Source organism: Sinohyriopsis cumingii, chromosome 1, assembly GCF_028554795.1.
Source record: "Sinohyriopsis cumingii isolate HCF-2022 chromosome 1, ASM2855479v2, whole genome shotgun sequence".
NCBI classification, from domain to species: Eukaryota; Metazoa; Mollusca; class Bivalvia; order Unionida; family Unionidae; genus Sinohyriopsis; species Sinohyriopsis cumingii.
In genome coordinates, this window is record NC_142961.1 from 150,314,578 (window position 1) to 150,331,907 (window position 17,330).

Below are 17,330 nucleotides of genomic sequence, written 5' to 3' on the forward strand. Positions count from 1 at the left end.
ACATTTTATGCTTCCATTGTTCCCGATTTTTGTGAAATTGTACAGAAAAAACCTAAACAATTTCCATGTAGTTTTGTGTGAATTTCTTGGTACATAGCAAAGGTTTGCTTGCCCTACACATTTTTTTTCCTTGTCAGGCAGCAAGACTATGAAATTTTCGGTCCAGTTGGATTTGCTTTGAATGAATATTGTGTAATGAAAACGCACCGTTGTTATATAGAAATGCACAGCAGGTCAACAAAATCTCTTGAAGCTGTAATTTGCATTGTGGATTAAGCTATATCTGCAGCATGTATGTAAAATGTCCAGGATGTCATCCGTGCATGAGAAAAGTGAGCAAACAAAGTCAAATGACTTATCACAGACATTACCACACCTTCTCATTAACATACATCTACAAAATCAGATTTTTTTTGTTGTTGAAAATTATACCAATATAAACTATTATGAAAGTTAAATATATATTGAAAACTTCATGTAAATTGGTGGAAAAAATGACAAAGTTTGGTCCATTTGAATTTGTGTAGCAGATACCTGTGTGATGGACATTATACTGCAATGTCTATTAGACTTGTCATTTGGTGCCTGAAATAACTTAATGCCTTATACCTTTTCTTGTCATAATATTGGTCAGAAGTCCATGGTATCTGCATGTGTTTGACTCTTTCACTTTCGGTAATTAATTAATTATTATAACAACAGTATATAAAATCAGACTAGTCTCAGCTGAATGCAGCAAATTGATTGAATGTTACACATTGCTTGCCATCAACCATCATCTGCCAATTTGCTTGGCATCAAACCCTTTCTTGATGCATTCTGACATGAGTGGAAGTAATAACTGGGACATTCTTAGACTGTGCCACCAAGTTTTTTATGTAATATGAGATATCTCTGCCTGACTGCCAAATAGGTCAGCAGACAAGTTTTAGCTCCCTTTAGCTAAAAGTAGTATCTGGGAGGGCTGGATTTGCTAAGTAGTGCTAGTTCCGCTAAGGCATTATGATTGGGTAATGTATTTTCGAAGAAACATATTTCACTAGGAAAAATTGGTTTCCTTGCCATTCAACTCTTACAAGCTTATACCTTTACCTCATAGAACATAGTGACAAAGTGTAGCGCGCTTTAAATAGAACACCTGTTACCTAGTCGACAGCATATGCATAGGCCTGCCTGTGAACTGTTAAGCAATGTAGTGTATGTTACGTTTAACAGCAAATTTAACCATTTTACATTTTTGGTACACATCTATTATATGTGGAAAAATTTAAGAGTAAAGTCCGATTGTTATAGCTACGTAATTATTTTTCACTTAAGAATTTTTTATGTGCTAAAAATCTTGAGAGAACTCGTTCACCGTCATGTCAGTGTGGCCGCGTGACCAACCATAGCTACCATTTCCCATACTCGAAATTTACATGTTTTTCGTCTGTGTCTACATCACTAAGTCATCTGAATTTGATAATTTATAAAAACTAATTGCTGCCTACATCAATATCAGAGCCTTTACCTAAGTTATTGAATCTTTCATAGTTGTGATTCTAATCGTGAAAACTTTGTAAGTACTGAATGAAATCCATGACCGCCATTTTTGAGAGTGGAGATTACGACCCAGTTACTTTAAATAGCAGATATCGACCAATGCATAAACATCGACCACTTGATCTGATGTAATTGTCATTCGCAGAAATGGATGTAGTATCTAATAGGGGGTTTTCCCCGAAGGTGGCGCTACATAAACCAACTCAAAATGGCTGACGTTTACAGCAGGTGTCAAAAGGCGCTTCTATGTGAATGGAGTAGAGGCGTCAAAAGGCACTTCTATGTGATTGGAGTAGAGGCGTCCAAAGACGCTTGCATGAGGTAAAGGGTTAAAGACACACAAGCACTATTTTTATCACTCAATCTAATTTTGTTTGTGGAAGACACAGTCTTCTCTGCATTGACTGATATAATCTTCTCTGCATTGACTGATATAATCTTCTTGACTCTTGCTGTTCATACACATCAATGGTCTTTTAAAGATTTCCTGTGTCAGGTGATCTTTTCAAAATTATCTCCAAAAGATCTGCTTTCTGTGTGAGTCACTGATTTGTTTGCATTATTTTGAAAGGCAAGATAAGACCCAAACATCAACAGGCACTTCTTTTCTGGCTTTTTGCAACCTGAAGATAGTCTACAGCCCTTCCACATTCACCTTTGCATTTAGCTTTTATACTCAATAGGGCAGCTCAACGCTTACTCTCTAATGACATAGCTGTGTTCATTAAGTTCTAGCTCTCCATCTGTGTCTGTGATCCTAAAGTCCTGTTACAAGGCTTGTCCTCAGGTTGCACCCTCAATCTTCAGCTGCACTTCTTGTCGGAAATAATTCCCAGATGAAAAGTTCTCATTGGCTGGTTTACCTATGTGTCCACAGTGCCCCACATCTGCCATGTGGCAAAAATAATTAAGAGCCCAAATTTATTTTACTGATATTTTAGAGAGTGGGAGAGATTTCAAAATAGGTATGGAGGAAGAATGGATGAACAAGATGAAAACTTGGACAATTATGTTTTTCAATGCATTTATACCAAGACGTATTGAGTTGACTGACCTGTTCCAGATGATTTATATTTTGAATGATGGCCTGAACTGATTCACTTTTTCATTTTTATAGGTATCTGTTATTTAATGTCCTTCATTTTTATGAGCTGTAAATGCCAAAAACACTTTTGAAATCAGACAGTTGATTTTAATGAATTCGTCATTTGCCAAACGTTTCTAAAGCATTATTTACAGTTTAACTTTGGATCTGTACCTATAATAATGTTTTATAGAGACTGAAGTATTACTAATGAAGAGTGTTGAAACAGTTCCTATAAGAACAGATCTGTACATTTGATGTGTACATTCTCATGAAGGCCCACCACTTTGGAAATCTTTGTGGGGAAGTGGAGAGAATTCTTCCATTGCTATGAGCAGAAATACATCTCTACCTTAAAAGACTCAGTACTACAGGTAGCTAACTCCCTCATTTGGCTATCTGAAGAGAAGTAGTTAGCTCCCATTATAATCAAAGGTTACCATGCTATAATTCAAGCATTTTCCAACATCATGGAAAGGAAGATGGATATAGGTCAGAACAAGGACTTCATTTTGTGAACTTTGACTTGTCCCAACTGAAGGCTTTGGCTCTTTGTCCAGTATGCTTCCCAGTTCATCTAAGTATAGCAGACACAAACCAGTGAGATCCATGCCTTGTTGGTCGACGTGAACTACATGGAATTGTGTCATAATGGTTTGGTTTTGAGAAAGATGGCCCCTTCATTCATTATTAAAATCTGGCTCCCACTTATGGGGAATTTGTTCTTTGTTTTGAAACCACTATCTTCTTTGAACCCTTCATCCCAAGGGCATCCACAAAACACACTAAGATCTCTAAAGTGGTACCTAATGAGATCTACAAACAAAGCTTGAAAGAGCTGGATTTGTGAGAAAATGGATGATGATTAAATATTTTTTAAGAAAGATTTTATGGTCATTGGTTATTGCTTTCAGTTATCAAGATCTGTAAGTAATCTCATCTGGACTACAACACCCGAGAATGCCAAATATCTGCTTCATATTGAGGAGGAGAGATTTGTAGATGCTGTTAATGATGCTTTTGTAAGTATATCACTCATTCTTATGCACAGTAGTATACATGAACATGCTTTGCTCCTTCTTTGTAATCCATATTATATGTGAGGGAGTCTTATACTGATGGAGCCGACCAACTTCTCATTCAGTGCTCAACATAATTTGAAAAAATTGGAATAAAGTGTCCTGGCATGAAGCTTGTTTAAATTTGTTTACATGATGCTGATCCACCATCAAACATAACCATGCTATTATTAAAACAGAAACTCAAAGAACCTTCTCAAACACTGCTTTAATAATAGAACTGGACAAAATTTGACAGAATGCATCCTGGTATGCGGACCTATGATGCTGATCTGCCATCAGATATGTACACTGTCAATTTACATACAGAAACCTTTAGAAAATTTCTTCTTCAAAACTGTTAAAGAGAATTTGACCAAACATGATAGCATGCCAGTTTGCCTTTTAAAGCATGAGAAGTAACTTACTGGGAGAATCAGATTTGTGTTTATGCAGAATTCTTTCCCTTGAAGATCAGTTAAAATTTTTTTTTGAACAAATTATTTTAGAATACACGATGCATGAAGTCAGTAAAACAAGTTATATAAATAAAGAAAATATTGCACCATAGTGATTAAAATGAACAGTCTGTGATGTAAATCTGAAGAAAAAATACATAGCAAGTAAAACTCAAAGTAGATGAATTTGGAAAATGGTTCTTTTGTGCAGGCTGTGAATGAATTAGCTATATTGGGTCATTTGGCTTCACTCCCAGTCAAATTAAAACTGAAATTGTTGACACAATGATACAAAGGAGATCTTATAGACAATGGTAAAAGGTCATGTTCTGTTGACCTTTTGATTCACCAATCAAATTATAGTTTTCACTTTTATGAAAGTGATAAACTTCATTTAGAACACAAGAAGTACATCTGGATTTTAATCAGAAGAAAAACTCACCAAAGCATGCATATATATATGTATATAGCGACAACAACATGAATATAATATGTAGCAGCAGCAATCGTGTTTCCATTACATAGATTGACTGTACGAATTAATTTTTCAAAATGCTTACATCTTTTGTTATTTATGTGAGTGATATCAGCCCCACTTGGGTCTTGTTATTTTGCTTAGACTTTAAAGTTCTTGAAGTTTTCTAGGACATAATAATAATACTGGTGCTAGCAGTTACCTCGCTTGGTGCTCAGCACTTGGAGGTTAGTGTTAGGTCTGATTGGCCTGGTGTCAGGATAATTTGACTGGGTGAGACATGATGTCACATGTCTGTGTCTTGATGCCCCAGTGCTAGACATCACTATAAGCTGCCACACTACAAACAACTTAACAATATGACTAAAATTGTTAAAGCTATGTTAAAAATCCAAAACACGTACTCTCTCTCTCTCACACGCACACACTCACACACGTGTGTGTGTGTGTAATTACCCTTATATAGAAGTGTTTGGTTGAATGTTTATAAATGCAGTATATATGTCCTTGTCATATATTAAAGATGTATTTAATTTGTTTCTACAGTGGCATGATAGAGACATGAATTCTGTCGCAGTCAGTGTGGGAAATTTCCTGACAAATATTTCAAACAATCTTATGCAAGGTAGGTGGAATAATTTTTGTTACGTTTCTATTGATATTGCTTCACATCTAATTTACATTAATGACATATAGTTATAAACTTACATTTGAACAGATAACCTGAACATATTACATGGTTTAGCTGTTTTGCTTATGTTAGCAATTAATAAATATGGGTATCACATTCCAGACATTGACGTTAAGATTCCAGAAGAAAAAATTAGTGTTCAAGTTTATGTTGTTCAGATACAGTAAAAGCTACATCATAGCTATTGCACTTTAATTAATTTATGTTGTGTTTAACCTGTATCGTGTGTTACAGTTTGCAGAATGTACTACTGGTTGAATTTGAATGTAATATAAATCATCATAGACTGGTATCATTAGATGTTCTTGATTTATATAAAGTGGGCATGTTTGCAGCAATAATATTTTTTATCATTTGTACTCAATTATAAGACAAGTTCAACTGTAAACAGCATAGGCCTTAATCTGCCATCACATACTGTGCTGGCAGATCAGGGTCTATATTGTTTGTTCTTCTGATTACTCCCAGTAATCTGCATAGACCCAGATCTATGTCTGTGCAGTTTACAGTTGGACTCGAGTTATAAGTGAGTGCAGATGGTATCTCGGTGATTGATTAAGTATAAAGTCTGGTGTATCATAATTATTGCTGCGAACGTAATCTGTTTTCTAAATTCATGAAGTTCTAAATTCATGAAGTTCTTGAAAATGCTTGTGAAAATATATAGCAGATATCTATATTTCTTCATTGATATATCAAACTATTTCAGTCATGAAGTGGAAATATTGGGTTGTCACAAGTGATGATGAAGCCATGATGAGTGACAGTATGAAATGTTTCCAATTCATGATTGCAACATTTTCTGTTATCCAGTGCTTTAAATGGTTTAGAATAGGATCAGGACAATGGTTATGTTATCCATTGTTTTGAATGGTTCAGAATAGGACCAGGACAATGGTTCTGTTATCCATTGTTTCGAATGGTTTAGAATAGGACAAGAACAGTGATTCTGTTATCCAGTGTTTTGAATGGTTCAGAATAGGACCAGGGCAATTGTCCTAAAGCTTGCAAAATATTCAGGACAAGCAAAAATTATCAGTATGTGTCAAATACTATAACAGAGCTTACAGTTCATGCCATCTTTAAATTAGAGATTTTAATGACTGTGTAAGGATTTCTGTGTATTTATTTTTGTTATTCCTGCATTCTGATGTGATTTGGTGGCAGTCTATTTTGGTCAAAGACACTTTTCCCAAATTTTGGTTGTCAGTTACTATTGGTTTGCAATCATTTCTCATCCATATCATATCTGTACATTGTTTTCAAAGAAAGATGTGATCAGTGTTAAATGGACCAATAAGCAAGATTTAGTCTGTTACTTAATTTTTCCCTGAAACAGGCTGTTTTTAGGCTATTTATGTATTTTGGTTGTAGGCAGCTCTGGAAGGATATCAAATAGATAAAGATCATGAATAGTACAGTTTGTGGCAGTTTGTACGATTTGTGTGGAAAATGATTAAACAAAATATTTTGTATCAGCAAATTTTGGTCACACGGCCAAGTGAGCTTATGGTATGGCATCCGGTTTGTTTGTCAGTCATCCATCATGCATCATCCATTAGTCAATAATTGCTTATTGCTCCCTGGAAACATTTCTGATCCAATTTCACTCAGATATGGAATATGAGTTTATATTATTAAGATTTTGGTCCAGTTTAGTAATAAATGAGATGCATGCCTACGAAGGAGGTGATCTTACATCTGATTGGCTAAATTCATACCTCCCTGGAGGACATATTTATGATCCAGTTTTGATTAGACTTAGAAGATGTGCTTATATCATTATGATCTCAGATGAGTTAGATCATCAAGATCACAGATGAGTTAGATCATCAAGATCTCAGATGAATTATGGGGGCACTCACCAGTTAATATGTACTTTTGAGAGAGTGACGTATGTAAGGTGAAGTCGTTTGCATTTAAAACATGCACAATGGAGACAATGTTGGCATACCTCTATGCTACATTAATGTAATATGGATGATATTTCTTTGTATATTGTACTTTTGGAAATTTTACATGATTTAAGCACACTGCTAACTAAAATGACTGCTCCTTTGTGTTAAAAGATCAGCCTGAATTAGTCTAAAGTACACTATACATTGCAGCTATTAAAATAGGGGACATAGCTGAGATGGCAGTGATCCGTAACAGTGAGCGCTTGAGACCACTCGGCTACTCAGAGCCCCTATTATTATTATGAACTAGTTGTATACATTCTAAGAATGATTGTTATGAACAAGATGTATACACAGTAATGAGGTGATTTTTCATCTGTTGGAGTTTCTTGCCTCTTTTGAAGCCATATTTCTAAACTGATCTTGATCTGACTTGGAATATTGGTATATGCTTATATTATAAAGATCTTGGACAATTTGGATTGTGAGATTTATGTATAACATTCAGCAGATTTTGTGTCTGATCAGTTAAGCTTATTACCATTCTGGAGACCATCATTTTTATCCAATCAGAATATGGGCTTAAATCATCAGTATCTGGTTGATTTCAGAACTGAGTAGGATCCATTAATATTAATAAAGTGATCTTGCATCTGATTGGCTGAGTTTTTTGTCACTTTTGAAGCCATTTTATTAATTCTGATTGAACTTCAAATAAAGAGTTATATTACCAAAATCTTGCATGGGTTCTATAGTGTATGCAACCCACAAGTATTAATGAGGTGTCCATGGTTGTGATTGGTTGAACTTGTAGCCATAATTGTTTTCCTGATTTACTTTTGACCAGACTTGGTCAGAAGGCTTAAATTATTAAGATCTTGCATGAATGCAGTTTTGAGCAAGACTCATGCATAATAATGAATCTGATTGTCAAACTTGTCATCACTTTAGTGGATCTATTCCTAATAGTAATCGTGTTGCTTCTTTCATCAAGATATTTATATAATGAGTTTAAGATATACACAATAATGAGGTGATCTTGAATATGATTTGCTGAACTTCTTAACACCAGAGAAACTATTTCTGATCCAATTTCAATCAGGTTTGCAAAATAGGCCAATATCATCAAACTATTTTAATATGATCAAGGCCTATGCATAATTATGTGATCCTGCATCTGATATTGAGAGTCTTTTTACTACTTGGCACTCAGTATTAATAGGTTAGTGTTAAGACTGGTGTCAGGATAATGTGACTGGGTGGGACATGATGCTACATGTCCATGGCATGATGCCTCAGTGCTAGACATCACTAAGCTGCCACACTGCAGACATTGTTGTGATATGACTGAAAAATTGTTAAAGCTACATTAAAAATCCAAAACACATACACACACTACTTGAGGGACTATTTTTTTATATGATTTTGATCAAATTGGATAAGAACAACTGTGTCATCAAGACTGTGGTTGATTAAGGGTGAAATGTATTCATACTAATTATGTTATGGATATCAGTATTATGTATATTTTGTAAGGGTCAAATAGTTAATGACATTTTTAATGCTAAGATTCTAATATCTTAGTTTGCACTTTTAAAGAGGAGTCATGTGTACTGTGCATAATGTTTCATTCATAACTTTCAAGGTTAAGTTATACTGTGCAAGTAAACAGATAGTGAGGGGATAGATTCATTTATGTAAGATAATCATTTGTTGGAATTGCAATGCTATTACATTCATTCAAGTACTTTGTAGGATGTATAATAGCTGTATGGATTTATTGTGAAACATTTAAAGATTATTTGGATTAATAGTTGCATGGAATTGCTGTTAAACATTCAAGGATATTTAGATTTATAGCTCTGTTGGATTTACCATGAAGTCATTTAAAGGACTTTTGGATTTAAAACAGTGATTCTTATGTAGTATTGCTACATCAGGACATTACAGTTATCATTTGGAATACTTTTGGAACTTATTCATATTACTTAGAACTTTTGAAATTGATAGAACTATAAGGATTGTTAGGAATTCATTAGCATCTCTAAGTTAATTTTAATTCTTGCACTTTATATTTTAGGAAAATATCAAAACTTATTGGTTATTGCTCTTTCTTGTTAGAAGTTTCAGCCTCTAGAGATCCTAACAGTGTGACCTTGCATCTGATTGGTTGAGATTATCATCTACCTAATGGCTATATTTTTGATCAGATTTTGAGAAAACTTGTTAAATAGTCCTATATTATTAAGATGTGTTTGATTTTGAGCAAGATCAACTCGTATGAATGCAGTCATCTGGTGTCTGATTTGGTCAGCTTTTTACCTCAAAATTCCAGCCAGATTTTTCTCCACCTTAAGTATATATTATCACAGTCATAGACAGGTTCTGTAATAAGCAAAATCGGTACATATTAACGAGACATGTTTCATCTTATTGACAGAGCTTGCTACCTCTCTCTAGATCTGGAGGCTATAATTGTCATTCATCAAGATCTGGGCTGACCTTGAATATGAGCTTCAAACTATGCATGTTGTTCATGGCTTTTTGTTTAGATAGAATTTTGTTTGGATTTAGTAAAATAATTCAAATCAACATGATATAAAGTTTAGGATGCATTCCAACAATACTACATAAGCCTGTTTAGTGAAATGGCCAATTGTACTACATAAGCCTGTCTAGTGAAATTGTCAATTGTACTACATAAGCCTGTCTAGTGAAATTGTCAATTGTACTACAGAAGCCTGTCTAGTGAAATTGTCAATTGTACTACATAAGCCTGTCTAGTGAAATGGTCAATTGTTAAGTTTTGTAAATCAGGTGAGTGATATCAGGCCTATTCTGGGCCTGATGTTGGGCACTCGGGAGTTTGTTTTTAAATGACAACTCCACTTTGCTTTGGTGCATGTAAAACTTCGACACATCTTGTTTCTTGTCTGTTACTTAAGTTCATTTTGTGAAGAGAGAAGAGAAATGATATGAAATGTGAAGAAATATATCATATCAAAGGACAAAAAGTTTAATAAAAATGATCTTTTAAAATTAATGACTCCTTTAGAGTCAAGATATATTCCAGCATAAATTCAAAGTGTATTTGACAAAAATTTGCTGTCTTATAGACATGTATTTTCTATTACTAAGGAGACACATCAACCAGGCAGCTCCCTCCAACAGTCACAGGTATCCAGGCAGGCAGTAGGGCCAGTTTTCCTCTTGGACTTACTCACTCCTCCAACTATGTCAGGTCACGGGTGGCATTAATTGGGTATGTTCGTCCTACCTACATTGGGCAATGCATGAGTGAGATCTAAATAGATCTAAATATAAATTTTTGACTTTGTGAACTTTAAGAATTTGTGTGAAGACTTTTTTATGAAATGTTTGGACACCTACTTAAGAGCTCATAGGAGATAGATATATTTCAGATAAATTTGCACCTGTCCATTTAGGGGTCCTGTGAGTAAGTAACCTATTTGTCAGAGGATCCCATGTGCTCTTTCCGAAAAAGGGAAGATCAGTATCCTTTTTGGATAATGCATGTTTTAAAATGAAGGCATCTTGTATAGTAAAGGGCAGTATGATTGGTGGGTCCAAGGGCACCCTCCCAGCTCTAGTAGGATAGGGAAATACTGTTCCAAGACTAAACACAGTAATACTCCAGATGGGGATTTAACTGAGCCCTAATATGGAGACCTCTTGTGCCTCCTCTTCATGGAGGAGCAAGATTCCCATAGTACCAAAGGTCAAGCAATGAGCAGACACAACTCCAAGAGGGTTAAATATCACTCAAACTCTTCTCATTTTAAGAAAATATCAGTGAATATAGATTGCCATTGATTATAAGGGACTGGTCACTTATCACCAGGTACAGATTACTGGTCACAGACCACAAGTCACAGACCACCAGGCACAGACAAGTCCTAGGCCACCAGGCACCAACCAGGCACCACCAACAGGATCACTTGTCTCCAATTACCAGGCATCTGGGTACCGGGTAACAGACTTCAAAACATGCTGAATCGAGGTTTAGTGTCAGGGATAGGATCAAATACCCAGCTTCCGCTACATTACCTATGCATCCAACCACAGCAGTTGAGCTTGCTTTTATGCATGGAAATTGGACTGATGTCTCTTTCTTCCCCATGTTCCCTTTCCCCCTTCAAGGATGTTATCCATGTGAGCCCCTGCATGTACGATTGATGTGGTCCGACAACCCTCACAAATTCAACAGGAAACGTCATCAAGTAACGATAGGTTTTGTATCCCTTCCACTAAGAGGCAAGTTATATTCTCGCTTTTCTGACAAGATTGCCGTTAAGGACAGTTCTGTTACTCCCGAGCTGAGTTGGAGAAAATCTGTCTATATTTCCCAGCCTTCTCTGCAGAGGGATTATCCTGGATCTATTTCTCCTGTATCTCACCATGATTTGGAACAGGAAGATGATGTCGTTTCTTTGATTATTGTACATTTTCAGGAATTTAATGAAGTTCCAGAAGATAGAGTACATCCTCCCTTCCAAGAATCTCCAACTTTTGTCATCATGCATCACAACTGGTTGAGGAGAAGGAAACTTGGGTTGGCTGTAATTAAAGTCTGTCACTTTCTTTTCCCAGATATGTGCCCTAAGCCCCAGTGTTCATACCCAAAGCCCAAGTGTTCGTATCCTACGCCCCAGTGTTCATGCCCTAAGCCCAAGTGTTCGTGTCCTAAGCCCAAGTGTTCGTGCCCTAAGCCCAAGTGTTCATGTCCTAAGCCCAAGAGTATATGCCCTAAGCCCAACTGTTTGTGCCCTAAGCCCAAGTGTTCATGCAACACTATGATTCTTTTTTACCTAAATAAACTGTCATTGTCAATACCTCAATCAGATTTACTGCTATTTCCTCAATTTCTCATGGTCAGAGAAGTTTTGCAAAAGCTGAGCAAAGGTTGGAAAGTGGCAAGATGAAATAAAGGGTGGTCATTCCCCTTACTTCATCGAGACTCTTAACATCTGCCTCGATCTATAAGGTTCATTCTTCTGCCTGGCCATTGATTCCCCCTTGTATGCCAAAGCTTCACAAGTGGGCATTTCAGCAGGTTCCTATGCTCACCTCTTAGTTACATCCTTGGAGGCTTTAGAGTCAAAGGTCAGGTTATTAGTGTAGGAAGAATCATTATCACCCATTTCCTTGTAATGGCTATTAGGGGATGTAGCCAAGATTTCAAGACATATATGGTAATGGCTTTGTGAGCAGAACTTTGTTACCTCTATCAAGATGTAGCTTTGGATTCTTTGAAGTTTTTGCTAGAATATTGCAAAAATCTTCTGATGGATTCTGAGACCTTATTTGGCATTCTTGTTCCTACTATTGTATCTCAGGATTTTAGGGACCAACAATTTGCATTAGTTGCTGGTCCATCAAAACTAGTCATTACTCGAACACAACCTGATCGAGCCATGGGATGGCTATAGTTCTAAATGATAAGGTACACAACCACAATAACAGTATAGCCAGCCTCCCCCCTTCCAGAAATAAAACTGAGAAATTGGAGGGGCAAGGGCAAGGTGAAGAATACTACTGTTACTTCCCCCTATCCTAAACAGGCATGGTGGAAAAGGGGGGTCATCCCTAGGGACACCTTGCCTCTCTTGTAGTGCATACCTCGTTCTTCAGTACTCATGGGTGCATGATTGGCCCTCTTTTCAGAGGCTTGGTCAAACATCTACATTTGTAGTTCTTTTTCCCTAATCAAATTTCAACTGAAAGAAACTTGCAAGATGAAAACTGCAACTTCAGTTCAGAATGCTATCAAACCAGCCATCTGGGCAGTTTCTATCTATCTTCAGGCTGTACTTCCACGTCCTGATTTTTACTCTTGATCAGACAGGAAGTATTTCAGTTTCTAGCCATTCTATTCTGTCTTGCCTCAGCACCCTGGGTTTTCACCAGAGTCATGGGAGTAATAGGTTGCACTTGAAATACCTAGGGAGTCTGCTGATCCAGTACTTTGATGACTGGCTGCTACACAACAACCACAAACAATCCCTATCAAGTCACCATTGGTCTGTAATGACTCGGGACTCATTCATAACCTACAGAAATCTTATCTCTTTTCCTTACAGGATTGTATGTACATCATAATGAATTTCCTTACTTGTTTGGGCGAGATTCCTCCAGAGAGGATATACAGAATCCTGGACCTTTTAAGGATGTACTGTCAGGTCAAATTTTTCTCGGTTCAGCCTTTCATTATCTGCTCAAGTGGTGGTACAATCATGACACGTTTTTAAGGGAAGTTCCTTTGCATGCTTCAGAACCACAATTCCTGTTTGCACACTGAAATGTCAGATTTACGTTGGGGGTCTCATTTATAAACAGAAGGAATGCTTGTCATTAGCCATTAGTCTCACGAAGACAGTCTTCTCCACAACAACAGTTTAGAAATGAAAGAGCCTTGACAGTGGATACCTTCAGCCTGAACTGGGATCAATTGTTCTCTTACACATTCCCACCTTTGAGGTTGATTCCACAAGTACTACAGAAGATCATGACATCCTCAGCATGGATGATTGTACTTCTGTGGCCTCAAAGGTCATGGTTCCGTGACCACCTTACCATAATGAAAGACAATTCAAGGGTGTTTCTTCAGTGGGATATTCAATCTTTTCTCACATCACAGAGGTACTCAGCTTCATACCAATTCTCAGATTCAGCTGAGAGAAGATAACTGCATATCTTATGAACTGAGAATGGATATTTAAGCTTGAATGGGAATTACAAATTGGTTTCCTTGTTTTATCAACCAGAATTCTTTGCAAAAAATCAACTTCCATCAGTATTTTCATCCCCATTAGAAGTCCCATGTCTCAGTCACATCTGTGATGGAGATGATTGAGACAGACTTCTTTGCCCAGTTAGGGCAATTAAATTCCTTTTAGCAACTGCTAAAGGCAGAAGGAAGGGTTGGAAAAGGCCTTTTCTGTCCTTAAGCTGACTTTTGGCATCCACTATTTCTCAATGGATTTCACTCACCATCAAGAGAGCTTATATCTCTCACAGATAGAGACTTATCGTTCATGAGGATAAAAGCCTATAAAATCAGGGCTCTCGCTTCTTCCTGGGCATATTTCAGTCCCTCCTTTAGATGATATTATAAAGACTGTGTTTTGGTAATCACATAGCCGTCTCCTGTTTTTTCTTCAGTCATTAGCAAACCAGAGCCAGGGTATATTTGCTGTGGGTCCTATAGTCACTGCACAATCAGTGACTGACATTACTGCTGCATACAAGAATATGAGTGGCTGGGATACAAGGTGAATTGTTTTTTCTTCACAATTTACTCCTTTCCTGTCCATTACCCATGCTCCTTTTCAAAAGATTTGGCCTAATAATAGTGACAGTTGAGGTATTACTGACATTTAAATTAGTTTACTGAGGGTAGTAAATCTACTTTTAATTATGTAATACCTGTCACTTTTGGATGCCTTTGTCCCACCCCCCTCTGATGCCCTTTGTATTTCAAACATCCTGTAAAAGTATGAGGTTGCAAGGGCTGATGTCAAAAGTCAGGCTGGGTTGATGCACCCATTCTGAGATATCTCTAGAACAGGTAATTAGGGACAAGGAATTTCCATTGCAGAAAGGTAAAGCTTAATAATAGTTACATGTAAGTATTTTATAATTAAAATTAGTTTCACCCCTGCCCCCACCTACATTTTGGCATCAAGATCTTTCAGTACAAATGATGCTAATCTGCCATCAGATATGGTTGCCATTATTAAAAATTGAAACACCTTAAACCACTTTTCTCAAGAATCGCAATAGAATTTGACCCAATTTGAAAGAAAGTATTCTGGCGTAAGGGACTTTCACATTTTTACACATGATGATAACCGACTGTCAAACATGGTCACCATTAATAAAAATAGTAAAACCAGATTTGACAATAATCATCATGGCTTTGAGGGCTTTCAAATTGATGTCAGTTCCATTCAAATATGGGTACTATTACTAAAATAAAATAAAAACTTTAAATGATATCATTATGAAAATCTCTTGACAGAAAGTATCCTGGCATGGGGGTGGGGGGCAGGCTGTTAAATTTGTTCAAATGATGATGATCCAGCATCAGATTTGGCAACCAATACTAACAATAGAAAACTTTTTCTTCACATGAAAGGAGAATTTCAGTTATGGATAAATGATGCTGATGTGTGATCAAATGTTAAAGAAGATACAAACACAAAACAAAATCATGAAGCGATTGTTTTCATAACTTATGCAGTCAACAGTATTTAATAGAATTTTGGTCAAAATCTATTGCATTTTTGCTATTAGGTAGATGGCAGATGTTAGCGAGGTGAACAATCTCAGGCCCACTTGCACCTCTTGTTGCTTTATGGTTACAGAAATGCATCCAGATTTTGTGTTGATTGCTTCTGTCCATTGCTTAGTCTTGTTTTTGCTTGTTTGGAATGAAATAAATGGAAGTGCATTTATTGAAATCAGGTTTATTTCTATTGCTAGGATTGTTAAAGGGAGAGAACACTAACTTTCATATACAGTGTATTGTCTTACTAAAAATGAATAGCATGTGCATACAATGCTGGAAACCATATTGAAAGAACTGTAACTGCAGTAAGCATAACAAAAAAAAGATGTAGAGTATATGCCAACAGTGGTATTATACAATTTTGTTATTCTTTTTTGTTACAGTAAAGATTGTATGTTTACAACCACCAATGATGATGTCATCACATCGGTGGTTGTGGATTTTTTGTGGGGAAGGGGTTGGTTGACTGCTTTGACAAGAACAAAGACTTTGTTTATAATGGACAGAAACTTATATGTAAATTATATAGGCCTTGATTATGACACAGAAGGGCTTTACACCATAGAAATTTAGTAGCAGCTTGAAAATAACTGATACAAAATCCATTCATAAAATGTGTTTTTATTTTCTTCTGTTTTTGTTTATTATTTATTATTCTGTATTTGGCATTTGTGTTCTGTTTCTTAAAAGTGCATTCTTAAATTTGTTGTGCTCAATCTGCATTTGTTTGCATTCATTCTGCATTTGTTTACATTCATTCTGCATTTGTTTGTATTCATTCTGAATTCTGTCATTTTGCTGATAAATTACCCATTTAAACTAAGATTGGTGTACCAGTCATGCAAGCCGCATATAGGTACCGTCTGATGCTTAGAATTTTCATGATACAGATTTTTGTGTTGCCATGGAAACAGTAGTATATAAACTGAGAGTTCTGGACCTTATAAGTAGAAAACAAATTCAGTGTGCTAGACTTTTGGGTATTTTAAGCATGTCTCTTGCGATGTATCCTCTAAACCAGGGGTCTCAAACTCAAACCACCCTGAGGGCCACATGAGAGCATTTTCAATGGCCCAAGGGCCACTTCACCTTTGATGTCTCTCATGACACCTGGTGACACCAGTCATTTTGCAGGCCACAGGATATGGCTTGGCTGGTCATGTGTGGCCCGTATGTTTGAGACCCCTGTTCTAAACTATCAAGTTTAACACTTTGAACAATAGGCATTTGCACTTATAACATTAACACTATGTACTGTTGATGTGGTTCCAGGTGTTGCTACAAACTCTGTTTATATTATACTTTTGTTATTGTGAAATGACAATACCAAATACGAGTTATGTTACAGAGATGCTGCTCACAGATTTCATCCATTGGCAGGACAGGGAGTTAACTTGGGATTTGGAGATGTCACTTGTCTGAGGGATGTTCTGACGAAGGCAATTTATGATGGGAGTGACCCTGGTAAGATGATTCTTTTGGAATGCAAATCAATTAAGAGAACAATGGTTATTTATCTATATATAGGATTGGCAAGACTTGTTTAAGATAGAAAGTATTGATCATGTGTCAAAAATTTCATTTAAAATTAGACAAAATGTAATATATTGTATTTATCATATGGGAAGAATATCTACCATCCAGAAAGTGTTTTTTTTCCTTCAGAAGTGAGGTGAACCTGTCTAAGAAAGATGCCAAGTACATTGCAACCTCTCTATAATTTGCACCCAGAGAATGGAACAGCTTAGTGGCAGTTTAAGATAGATTTTAAGGGAGGTTACCATGTAATTGTGAAAAATGACAATAGTGATAG

At 36.4% G+C, this 17,330-nt stretch overlaps 1 protein-coding gene across 1 annotated transcript in view; it reads left to right on the forward strand.

The window, feature by feature from the left end:
* The window catches only part of LOC149808146 (ubiquinone biosynthesis monooxygenase COQ6, mitochondrial-like), a 54,783-nt gene that overhangs the window by 23,480 nt on the left and 13,973 nt on the right, over positions 1 to 17,330 (forward strand). Inside the window, exons 7-10 of the mRNA XM_089973859.1 lie at positions 3,541 to 3,648; positions 5,164 to 5,242; positions 10,345 to 10,468; positions 16,866 to 16,981. Coding sequence (XP_089829985.1) covers positions 3,541 to 3,648; positions 5,164 to 5,242; positions 10,345 to 10,468; positions 16,866 to 16,981 — 427 coding nt within the window. The remainder of the gene's footprint in view (positions 1 to 3,540; positions 3,649 to 5,163; positions 5,243 to 10,344; positions 10,469 to 16,865; positions 16,982 to 17,330) is intronic.